General features: G+C 31.2%; 1 protein-coding gene across 6 annotated transcripts in view; it reads left to right on the top strand.

The window, feature by feature from the left end:
- Positions 1-13,428, top strand: part of LOC142223965 (uncharacterized) — a 136,923-nt gene that overhangs the window by 93,008 nt on the left and 30,487 nt on the right. For all 6 annotated transcript variants that reach the window (XM_075293765.1, XM_075293768.1, XM_075293767.1 and 3 more), the window contains exons 4-5: positions 5,058-5,214; positions 5,402-5,637. In XM_075293765.1, coding sequence (XP_075149880.1) covers positions 5,058-5,214; positions 5,402-5,637 — 393 coding nt within the window. The remainder of the gene's footprint in view (positions 1-5,057; positions 5,215-5,401; positions 5,638-13,428) is intronic.

The following is a 13,428-nucleotide window of genomic DNA, read 5'->3' as shown; positions in this document are numbered from 1 at the left end:
GACCAATTTAGGGGTTTTTTTCTTAAGATTTGGGGGGAAGAATCAAAAATCACCTGGCAACACTGTATCTTGACAGCAAATAATATAGAATTACAGGACTAAAATCAATTTTTAATAAAAAATTACCATTTGGAAACCAAATGGTAATAATATCAGTCTCTGTCCCCTAGTGAATCTGAAAAAAAAACTGGAAAAGGCGTTAAATTAAATGCACAGGGAGACCACTACAAATAATTCTCATGTTGTACAAGCATTCGGAGAAAGCTGAATTACTGTCATATCTTCATATACCTTATACGTAGCGTATAATGCTGTTGAATGTTCTATTCAAATTTTTCATGCTTAGAACATCACATAATAGGCGTCAAAAATCGCCAATTTTTCTTCGGGTATTTGAATGCTTGGTTGCCATCTCTTTACGCATCGCCGATCTGCAAACTCAATTAATGCAAAGCGTCTTTGAAAATAACCTCTATTTGTAGGTTCACATATGGCTCCAAGAAACTTTTCCAGGGATAGACTCCTGGGTTTCTGTTCTCAACTTCACACTAGTTGTGATTGGGAAATATGCCATTCCCCGACAACTGAGGCAAAGCATATTTGATTCTTTTTAAACGTTGGCGACCGATCCCGTTATACCTTACGCCAATTTCAAGGAGTTCCTCACTTTGACCGGCAACATATTTGGGTCCATAGATCAAAATTTCTTGTAATGTTAAGGTGATCGTTAAATATCATTCTTGAGGGATTTGGCTCCCTGTGAGGTTCTTGATATAGGAAAAGTTAACAACGTGACCGACATTATGGCGACCCACACCATTACCATTCGAGTTTTCCACGGATCTCATTGGCAAAAAATCCTGATTATCACAAACTGTTCATTTTGGAATGGCTCCTCATCGGAGAAAACCAAATTTGGTAATTGGCGTGAGAGCAAAGAAACTTCTGTGCTCTATCCACTAACTTTTTTGTGCATCGGTTAGTTTTTGTACTCTTTGGCTGTAGTCCAAGATATTTTTTCAAATTCTATTGCATCCGTTCTCGCACTATGTTAGGCTCACGAGCAACTAAGAGGCACTTCAATTTTTATAGAAATATTTTTTTAAAAATTATTAAACTTTTTATAGAAATAAAATTTTCACAAAACTTCTATATAAATAAAATTTTGACAATATTTTCTATAGAAATAAAATTTTGACAAAATGTTCAATAGAAATAAAATTTTGACAAAATTTTCTATAGAAATAAAATTTTGACAAAATTTTCTACATTAATAAAATTTTGACAAAATTTACTATAGAAATAAAATGTTGGCAAAGTGTTCTATAGAAATAAAATTTTGACAAAATTTTCTATAGAAATAATATTCTGACAAAAATTTTCAATAGAAATAAAATTTTGAAAAAAATTTCTAAAGAACTAAAATTTTGACAAAATTTTCTATAGAAACAATATTTTGACAAAAATTTTCCATAGAAATAAAATTTTGACAAAATTTTCTATAGAAATAAAATTTTGACAAAATTTTCTATAGAAATAAAATATCTATAAAAATAAAATTTTGACAAAATTTTCAATAGAAATAAAATGTTGACAAAATTTTCTATAGAAATAAAATTCTGACAAATAAAATAAAATATTGACAAAATTTTACTATAGAAATAAAATTTTGACAAAATTTTCTATAGAAATAAAATTTTGACAAAGTGTTCTATAGAAATAATATTTTGACAAAAATTTTCCACAGAAATAAAATTTTGCCAACATTTGCTATAGAAATGAAATTTTGACAAAATTTCTTTATAGAATTAAATTTTGAAAAAATTTTTATAGAAATAAAATTTTGACAAAATTTTCTATAGAAATAAAATTTTGACAAAATGTTCTATAGAAATAAAATTTTGCCAACATTTTCTATAGAAATGAAATTTTGACAAAATTTCTATATAGAGTTAAATTTTGAAAAAACTTTTATAGAATTAAAATTTTGCCAAATTTTCTGTAGAAATAAAATTTTGACGAAATGTTCTAAAGAAATAAAATTTTGACAAAAATTTTCCACAGAAATAAAATTTTGCCAAAACATTATATAGAAATTAAATTTTGACAAAATATTTTTATAGAATTAAATTTTGACAAAATTTTTTATAGAAATAAAATTTTGCCAAATTTTCTAAAGAAATAAAATTTTGACAAAATTAACTATAGAAATAAAATTTTGGCAAAGTGTTCTATAGAAATAATATTTTGACAAAATTTTTCCATAGAAATAAAATTTTGACAAAATTTTCTATAGAAATAAAACTTTGACAAACTTTTCTATAGAAATAAAATTTTGACAAAATTTTCTATAGAAATAATATTTTGACAAAAATTTTCCATAGAAATAAAATTTTGACAAAATTTTCTATAGAAATAAAATTTTGACAAACTTTTCTATAGAAATAAAATTTTGACAAACTTTTCTATAGAAATAAAATTTGGACAATAATTACTATAGAATAAAATTTTGACAAAATATTCTATAGAAATGAAAAATTTCTTTCAAAATAAGAGTTTTAAAATTTTGACAAAATTTTCTATAGAAATAAAATTTTGACAAAATTTTCTATAGAAATGAAAAATTTCTTTCAAAATAAGAGTTTTAAAATTTGATTATATTTGCTTAGTTCCGCTTGAGGTCATGTGAATAAAAACAGATGTTGTTGTTTTTGAGTTGTATTTTTATATTTCAAATTTTCCAATATTTCGAGACATCTCCGATGCTCGTCTTCAGGGAAATTAATTTAAATTTAAAGAACAGTGAACTTCTTTACAAGGGAGTATATTTACAACAACTTACAAAATTTGGTAAAATTTTCTCTTTGGTACGAGTGGCAACCGTGCTCTGGACCAGGAAGTTACGGTAGGCTCCTACCACTTCCTATGACTGTGTCCAACATTTTCATTTAGAAGAAATAAAATGTTGACAAAATTTTCTATATAAATAAAATTGTGACAACATGTTCTATAGAATTGTTTGTTTATTCTTCAATCATTTAGTTGTTTTTGATTTCAGCTTAAAACCATGCATTGACTAAACTACAAGTGTAGCTTAACCAACAGAGGAGAAGAATGTTTGTCAAATTTAATTGGGCAAAGCCCTATAGACTGCAAGTTGGTTGTATGGACGCACGTTTCGGAATTACCACATTCCACATCAGCATCCTCTACTTGCAGCAAAACTATCAACCAATTATCATAAAATAAATTCGGGCATTTCACTAAACCCAAAGTGAACCATACTTGAACCTTCCGAAAAAATGTTTATGATAGATTAGATAGAATAAAATTTTGCCAAATTTTTCAATAGAAATAAAATTTTGATAAAATTTTCTATAGAAATAAAATTTTGACTAAAATTTCTATAGAAATAAATATTTGATACAATTTTCTATATAAATAAAATTGTTACAACATTGATGATACACAGAAAATAATTTTACCTTCCGAAAAAAGGTTTATGATAGACTAGATAGAATAAAATTTTTGCCAAATTTTTCTATAGAAATTAAATTTTGACAAAATTTTCTATAGAAATAAAACTTTTACAAAATTTTCTATAGAAATAAAATTTTGACAAAATTTTCTATAGAAATAAAATTTTGGCACAATTTTCTATAGAAATAAAATTTTGACAAAATTTTCTATAGAAATAAAATTTTGGCAAAATTTTCTATAAAAATAAAATTTTGAGAAAATTTAATATAAAAATAAAATTTTGAGAAAATTTAATATAGAAACAAAATGTTGTCCAAATTGTCTATAGAAATAAAATTTTGGACAAAATTTTCCACAGAAATAAAATTTTGCCAAAATTTTCTATAGAAATAAAATTTTGACAAAATATTCTAAAGAAATGAAATTTTTACAAAATTTTTTTATAGAAATACAATTTTGGACAAAATTTTCCAAAGAAATAAAATTTTGCCAAAATTTTCTATAGAAATAAAATTTTGCCAAATTTTCCACAAAAATAATATTTTGACAAAAATATATATATATAAAATATTGACAAAATTTTTTATAGAAATACAATTTTTGCAAAATTTTCTATAGAAATAAAATTTTTGCAAAATTTCCTATAGAAATACAATTTTTGCAAAATTTTCTATAGAAATAAATATTTAATACAATTTTCTATAGAAATAAAATTTTTACAACATAAAAAAATTTCACGATAATTTTTCCACTTAAAGTCTTAATTGAGTTTTAAAAATATTCAATTAAAAATTTAATTGATTAAACAAATTTTTTAATTGAAACAAAAATTAATTGTATCAATTAATTTTTTAATTGACTTTCAATTAATTTTGTAATTAATACTATCATTTCTGTGATCGAAGACATTTCGATTAAAGTATAGAAATTTATTCATCAATTATATTGAGCCTACAAAGTCAACTAATACACGCAGAGAAGAAATATGATCACCTCAAACATGTTTCAAGAGTAAAATGTTATTTTTGTATGGTGACCATGTAACATGTTTGTCACTAAAATGTTATTTTCTCGTCAAATATAACCTGCTTGCCGAAAACAGATACATGTTTTCCGAGAAAATAACATGGTTGCGAAAACCATGTTACATGGTCACCACCCAAAAATAACATTTTGCTCTTAACACATGTTTGAGGTGATCATATTCCTTCTCTGGGTGTAATTGAAAAAAACCATCTTTGAAAAGTGAAAGCTCATCCATTAGGTTGATGTAGGATATTTTTTTAGAATAATGTACTGAGCACTTGCCACGATGCAAATGGTCAATGAAAGATCGACACTTGTTTCATAATTGGCCCAAACCAAACGAATTTCTTCCTCGGAAAAGTAAATTCGTTCTATATGGAGATCGAAAATGACGCAAGAAATTCATATATTACGTCTGGCTTCCGAAAATATCCAATGAACCCACCCAACATCTTTCAACCATGACGAAACAAAATTTTTATGTGATAATTTTACCGACAAATAATCCAATTTAATTTTATACCATTTTTATTTGCATATTCTCTTTGCAGCCAATTATAATCCTGACGATGATGAAGAATATCTGGCCAGTAAAAAGAATGGCAATATATTGGGACGTATACAACCGGCAGATAATAATAATGTCACAGTGCCAGCAATTATCATTGATCAACCATTGCGTAGGGGAAATTCATCAGCATTATTCAGGTAATAATTGCAAGAATATACAAAACAAGACAATATTGTCTCAATGAATGGAATATTTCAAATGGAAGTGAAGCCAGCCCGTTTAAGCTGACTGCAGAATAATAATATTTATTTTCAGAATATTTTAACAATTTCATTTAATTTCCATATTTTTTTTTCGAATTATTTATATGTTTGATTAACACAGTAATGCTAAAATCCATGAAGAAGATTATCGCCGTGAAACACAAACCAATGTACCAATGCTGGGACCCGAAATTCTTGCCGTATTTGCCAATTCTCAAATATTCCAGGATCATCAGCCGACTAAATTGAATCGTATTAGTACGAAACCTACATTAGCCGGTATACACTCACCGAAACGTGAGTTGCCCACCACGCCCAAGGAATCGGATCAGGATCGTTTGCTAAGACGTTTGGAAGGTAATGACGAATCTACACCATTTTTACCACGAAGTAATTGTACAAGTAATGGTGGTAGTGGTCGTAATACTCCAGGCAATACTACACCACATCTAAAAGTTAAATTCTATTTAAGTTGATTTGAAACGTAGAAGAAAAATCATCGACTTATCGAATTGGTTGTTATTCCTTAATCGGTGATTTGTCTTGTAGGGGGGTTTCTTCATCGAAATTATATCGAAGATAATAAAGTATTATTTTATTCAATATATAATATTAAATAATAATTATAAATATTTTATGTATATATTGTAAAACTATGTTTGTCAAATAAGTAGTTAGTAGTTTTAAATTCTCCAAAAAAGTACTGAAACCGAACCTAATATCACAATTTTAGATACAGGCAACTGTATGAATTCCTTGTTATTTTAATATATAATTCAAGTTAAAATTAAAAAATCAAAAATTATATATGGTATATATTATATATATAAACAGTTACCAATATATTTAAATGAATACATTGGTTCATATAAACAATAAACCTATTAGTCAAGTCACAGAGTGAATAGACTATTAGAAAACGTTAATAAAACTTATTTAAAAACTTACCCAAATCATATTTACGAATGCAATATTTTCCTCTTTGTTTGATGGTTTCCAAGTGTTTTTTTTTTGTTGTCATAAAAAAATATGTAACTAGTGATCTGAAAACCAATTCGAAAAGATTTGAACTCTTTTAAAGAGTAGGGTCAGGGGAAGTCTGGCACAAAAACTGAAGTTCTGATTAATCACTTCATGGTTTCCACACATGTGTCCCGTACATTTCAAAAAAATCGGACTACCTGCATTTTCGTTTAGGTACAGAAATAGGGCGTTTATGCAGATCTCAGCCACAAAAGCGTCGCCAAAAAAATAGTGAAAATGTGCTTTTTGGATCCGGAAATGGTGCAAAGTTGGAGCAGAAGCGATGAATTTAACATGGGCTTGCCATAGGACGGATGTCCACCATTTCCACAGCCGTTGTACTGAATTTGCTTCACTTCTTAAGGTGCGATGCGAATTCAGTGTTTTGGATGTAAATTAAAAAAAATGTGATCTTTTGCCACAAAAATATTTTTTTTTATATTTTTTTATGATTTTTAATACATTCTAACCTTCTAACCTTCTAACCTGCTCGAAACTTTTGACCTCAAATATTTCCAAAAATTCGCAATTTCTCTAGAATGGCGTGTGTAACATCACACATCGAAATCGTCTGCCTGTATGTCCGTTGTAATCACGCTACAGCCTTCAATAATGGCGCTATCGTCCTTAAATTTGCCACATATTCGTTTTTTGTGATATAGCCCCCATATAAACCGATTTCCCAATATGGGGTCTTGAGCTTATAAAAACCGTAGTTTTTATCCAATTTGCCTAAAGTTGAAAATCTAGAGGTACTTGAGAACCATATAGCCCCCACATAGACCGATCTCCCGATTTTGCTTCTTGGGCTTCTAGAAACGGTATTTACTATCCGATTTGCCTGAAATTAGAAATCTAGACATATCTTAGGACCATAAAGAGGCGTGTCGAATGGTCCGTATCGGTCCATGTTTTGGTATAGCCCCCACATAGACTGATCTCCCGATTTTGCTTCTTGGGCTTCTAGAAACGGTATTTACTATCCGATTTGCCTTAAATTGAAAATCTAGAGGTACTTGAGGACCATAAAAAGGTGTGTCGAAAATGGTCCGTATCGGTCCAAGGTTTGGTATAGCCCCACATAGACAGATCTCCCGATTTTGATTCTTGGGCTTCTAGAAACTGCATTTACTATCCGAAACTGTATTTACAGACTCCTCAAGTTGTCCTTAGAATCACTCATTATACCCGATGTCTGGAAGATGGGAAGGGTGATTCCACTAGTGAAACCAGGCAAAGATTCGAGTAAAGGTGAATCGCACAGACCGATATTCCTTCTCTCGCCAGTAGCCAAGACACTTGAGGCACTACTCCTCCCTAGCCTTGTGGAGAATTTTCCAGCTGCCCACCATCAACATGGATTCCGTAAGGTACACAGTACGACGACAGCCTTACATGCCATTTCGACACATATCAATAAGGGACTTAATCAGCCCAGGCCGTGTCATAGGACGGTCCTCGTGGCGCTTGACCTATCGAAAGCATTCGATACAGTCAACCATGCCACATTATTTGAGGTCATCGAGAATACGTCCCTACCGGCAGGAGTGAAACGTTGGGTGCTGAATTATATGTGTGGACGACAGTCGTACGTGGAATTCAGGGACAAAAAGTCAAAACCCCGTAGAGTTAAACAGGGAGTTCCCCAGGGTGGGGTGATATCTCCGGCACTGTTTAACTTCTACCTGTCCTCGATTCCACGCCCACCTGATGGCGTCGAGATTGTATCATATGCGGATGACTGTATAGTCTTGGCATCTGGGCCCAATGTTGATGATATCTGCGATCGTTCAAATGTCTACTAAGCTAATCTTACCAGTTATTTCACTGCGAGAAACTTGAGGATATCCCCCACCAACACTATTCACTTCATGTGCAGAAGTGCGCAGGCAGTTGTATATTAGTATCGATGGCGAAATATACCACAAATTAGCCCAAGATTCTTGTGGTCACATTCGACAGCCTTTTCAGGTCGTCTGCCCATGCCACTGCAATTTGTAATAAGCTCCGTGGTAGAAACAAGGTCCTCAAGTCACTTGCCGGCAGTACTTGGGGTGCGGACAAAGAAACCTTGTTAACTACCTATAAGGCAATTGACTGGTAAGTGGTAAACTATGCAGCGCCAGTGTGGACACCGCAGACTAGTGATACGCAGTGGAATAACATTGAAACCTGTCAGAACGCTGCCCTTAGAACAGCGACTGGGTATGTGGAGACAAAGATCATACCTGTGCGAAGAAACAACTACATGTTGTCAAAGCAGTATCTCATAGGTTGTTATCGCAGTAATCATCCAAACCACCATCTCATGGATGCACAACCACCACCCAGGAACGTAAGGGTTGATATACCTAATCTAGAGCGCGAGATCCAGCGCTACAAAAGAGATGTGTGTGAAGATAAATTTTAAAATTTAACTTTAACAGAGCAATTTTAACAGGTTAACAGAGCTATGTTAACGGTTAACAGAGCTCTTTTATGTAAAAAAATTGGAAATTTGAATTTAATTTTAGATTAAAACTTAAAAAATGGCGTTGTATGTGCATTAAAATTAAAAAAACAACTCAATAATAATAGAAAACACAATGAGTAATAACTAACTTAAAGGAATATTAGGATATATATCTCAGAACTGTTAAAGAATGGCTGGTTGCAAAAATAAGTGGTAATAAATTGATTTGTTTAAAGTATGAAATTGGAGATAGATAGGTTGATAAAACTGGTACCACATATAGCTCTCGTCGAGTGCTATCAGAAAGTACAAGAGTTATATTCCAAATTCATTTCAGATGCGAGAAATTTTGAAATTTTAGAAATCTGGAATGGCCCACTGTGCTGGAATGGAAAAAGATAGGTTAATGAAACTGGTACCACATATAGCCCTCGTCGAGAGCTATCAGAATATATACGTGTTGTATTCCGAATCCATTTCAGATTCGAGCAATTTTGAATGTAAAGTTAAATGATAAAAATCTAAAGTGGCCCACTGTGCTGGATTACAAATAGATAGGTAAATGAAACCGGTACCACATATAGGCCTTGTTGGGCGCTATTAGAATCTACAAGAGTTATATTCCGAATCCATTTCAGATTCGAGAAATTTTGACTCTAAAATTAAATTTTAAAAATCTAAAATGGCCCACTGTACTGGAATGGAAAAAGATAGGTCAATGAAACTGGTACCACATATAGCCCTCGTCGAGAGCTATCAGAATATATAAGCATTATAATTCAAGTCCATTTCAGATTCGAGAAATTTTGATCCAAAAGAAAAATTTTATAAATATGAAATGGCCCACTGTGCTGGCATGGAGAATGATAGGCCACTGAAACTGGTTTCACATATAGCCCTCGTCGAGAGCTATTAGAATGTATAATCATTACATTCCAAATTCATTTCAAATTCAAGAAATTTTGAAATTAAAGTTAAATTTAAATTTGAAAAATATAAACTGGCCCACTGTGCTGGACACGAAAAAGATAGGTCAACCAAACTTCTACCACAAATAGCCCTTGTCGAGTGCTATAAGAATCTATAGGCATTATATTCCGAATCCATTTCAGATTCGAGAAATTTAGAAATTAAAGTTAAATTTTAAAAGTCTGAAATGGCCCACTGTGCTGTGGAATGGGGGAAAGATAGGTCAATGAAACTGGTACCACATATAGCCTTCCTCGAGAGGTATCAGAATATATAATTGCTATATTCTAAATTTATTTCGAAATATTGTCAAAATTAGAAATAAATTACGACATATTTTCCTTTTGAAATTTACCTCTGTACCTGTGTAGCAAAATGTGTTAAACCTCGCTGTTATTAATATGACATAACATACTTTACTCTGAGAGTCGCTCTCTTGATTCGACACTCAACAGATGTTGTGAAAATAACATAGTAGCACCATTACCTCATGTATTTTTGAAGTTAAATTTTAAAATAGAAAAATTCAATTTTTTCAAAATCGTTAAAAGATAGGCGAATGAAATTAACGTCAATAATAGCTCTTATCTGAATCTATGAGAATATGTAAACATTATATTCGGAATCCATTTCAGATTTGAGATATTTTGCCTCTAAAATTAAATTTTAAAAATCTAAAGTGGCCCACTGTGCTGGAATGGGAAAAGATAGGTTACTGAAACTGGTAGTACATATAGCCCTCGTCGAGAGCTATCAGAATTTATAAGAATTATATTCCAAATCCATTTGAGATTCGAAAAATTTTTTAAATTAAAGTTAAATTTTAAAAATCCAAAATGGCCCACTGTGCTGGAATGGGGAAAGATAGGTTAATGAAGCTGGTAGCACATATAGCCCTCGTCGAGAGCTATCAGAATTTATAAGCATTATATTCCAAATCAATTTCAGATGCGAGAAATTTTGAAATTAAAGTTAAATTTTAAAAATAGGATATGGCCCATTGTGCTGAAATGGAGAAAGATAGGTCAATAAGACTGGTCCCACATATAGCCCTCGTCGAGAGCTATCAGAATATATAAGCATTATATTCCGAATAAATTTCAGATTGGAGAAAGCGTGAAATTAAAGTTAAATTTTAAAAATTTAAATGGCCCACTGTGCTGGACACGAAAAAGATAGGTTCATAAAACTGGTACCACTTATAGCCCTCGTCGGGAGCTATCATAATATGTAAGCATTATATTCCGAATCCATTTCAGATTTGAGAAATTTTGAATGTAAAATTATATGATAAAAATTTAAAGTTTCATTAACCTATCTTCCCCATTCCAGCACAGTGGGCCATTTGAGATTTTTAAAATTTAACTTTAATTTCAAAATTTCTCGAATCTGAAATGGATTCGGAATACAACGCGTATGTATTCTGATTGCTCTCGACGAGGGCTATATATGGTACCAGTTTTATGAACCTATCTTTTTCGTGTCCACCACAGTGGGTCATTTGAGATTTTTAAAATTTAACTTTAATTTCAAAATTTCTTGAATTTGAAATGGATTTGGAATATAGTGCTTATAAATTCTGATAGCTCTCAACGAGGGCTATATGTGCTACCAGTTTCATTAACCTATCTTTCCCCATTCCAACACAGTGGGCCATTGAGATTTTTAAAATTTAATTTTAGAGTCAAAATTTCTCGAATCTGAAATGGATTTGGAATATAATGCTTATATATTCCAATAGCTCTCGACGAGGGCTATATGTGGTATCAGTTTCATTAACCTATCTTTCCCCATTCCAGCACAGTGGGCCATTTGAGATTTTTAAAATTTAACTTTAGTTTCAAAATTTCTCGAATCTGAAATGGATTTGGAATATAATGCTTATATATTCTAATAGCTCTCGACGAGGGTTATATATGGTACTAGTTTCATTAACCTATCTTTTTCGTGTCCACCACAGTGGGTCATTTGAGATTTTTAAAATTTAACTTTATATTCACAATTTCTCCAATCTCAAATGGATTCGGAATATAATGCTTACATATTCTGATAGATCTAGATAATAACTATTATTGACGTTAATTTCAATCGCCTATCTTTTAACGATTTTGAAAAAATTGAATTTTTCTATTTTAAAATTTAACTTCAAAAATACATGAGGTAATGGTGCTACTATGTTATTTTCACAACATCTGTTGAGAGTCGAATCAAGAGAGCGACTCTCAGAGTAAAGTATGTTATGTTATATTAATAACAGCGAGGTTTAACACATTTTGCTGCGCAGTCACAGAGGTAAATTTCAAAAGGAAAATATGTCATAATTTATTTCTAATTTTGACAATATTTCGAAATAAATTTAGAATATAGCAATTATATATTCTGATAGCTCTCAACGAGGGCTATATGTGGTACCAGTTTCATTGACCTATCTTTCTCCATTCCAGCACAGTGGGCCATTTGAAATTTTTAAAATTTAACTTTAATTTCAAAATTTCTCGAATCTGAAATGGATTTGGAATATAATGCTTATAAATTCTGATAGCTCTCGACGAGGGCTATTTGTACTACCAGTTTCATTAACCTATCTTTTCCCATTCCAGCACGGTGGGCCATTTTAGATTTTTAAAATTTAATTTTAGAGTCAAAATTTCTCAAATCTGAAATGGATTCGGAATATAATGTTTACATATTCTGATAGATCTTGATAAGAGCTATTATTGACGTTAATTTCATTTGCCTATCTTTTAACGATTTTGAAAAAATTGAATTTTTCTATTTTAAAATTTAACTTCAAAAATACATGAGGTAATGGTGCTACTATGTTATTTTCACAACATCTGTTGAGTGTCGAATCAAGAGAGCGACTCTCAGAGTAAAGTATGTTATGTCATATTAATAACAGCGAGGTTTAACACATTTTGCTACACAGTTACAGAGTTAAATTGCAAAAGGAAAATATTTCGTAATTTATTTCTAATTTTGACAATATTTCGAAATAAATTTAGAATATAGCAATTATATATTCTGATAGCTCTCGACGAGGGCTATATGTGGTACCAGTTTCATTGACCTATCTTTCCCCCATTCCACAGCACAGTGGGCCATTTCAGACTTTTAAAATTTAACTTTAATTTCTAAATTTCTCGAATCTGAAATGGATTCGTAATATAGTTCCTATAGATTCTTATAGCACTCGACAAGGGCTATTTGTGGTAGAAGTTTGGTTGACCTATCTTTTTCGTGTCCAGCACAGTGGGCCAGTTTATATTTTTCAAATTTAAATTAAACTTTAATTGCAAAATTTCTTGAATTTGAAATGAATTTGGAATGTAATGATTATACATTCTAATAGCTCTCGACGAGGGCTATATGTGAAACCAGTTTCAGTGGCCTATCATTCTCCAGTCCAGCACAGTGGGCCATTTCTTATTTATAAAATTTTTCTATTGAATCAAAATTTCTCGAATCTGAAATGGACTTGAATTATAGTGCTTATATATTCTGATAGCTCTCGACGAGGGCTATATGTGGTACCAGTTTCATTGACCTATCTTTTTCCATTCCAGTACAGTGGGCCATTTTATATTTTTAAAATTTAATTTTAGAGTCAAAATTTCTCGAATCTGAAATGGATTCGGAATATAACTCTTGTAGATTCTAATAGCGCCCAACAAGGCCTATATGTGGTACCAGTTTCATTCACC

This window comes from Haematobia irritans, chromosome 2 (assembly GCF_050003625.1).
Source record: "Haematobia irritans isolate KBUSLIRL chromosome 2, ASM5000362v1, whole genome shotgun sequence".
Lineage (NCBI taxonomy): Eukaryota > Metazoa > Arthropoda > Insecta > Diptera > Muscidae > Haematobia > Haematobia irritans.
The sequence above is the reverse complement of the archived record's forward strand: the minus strand, read 5'-3'. Positions and strand labels throughout refer to the sequence as shown.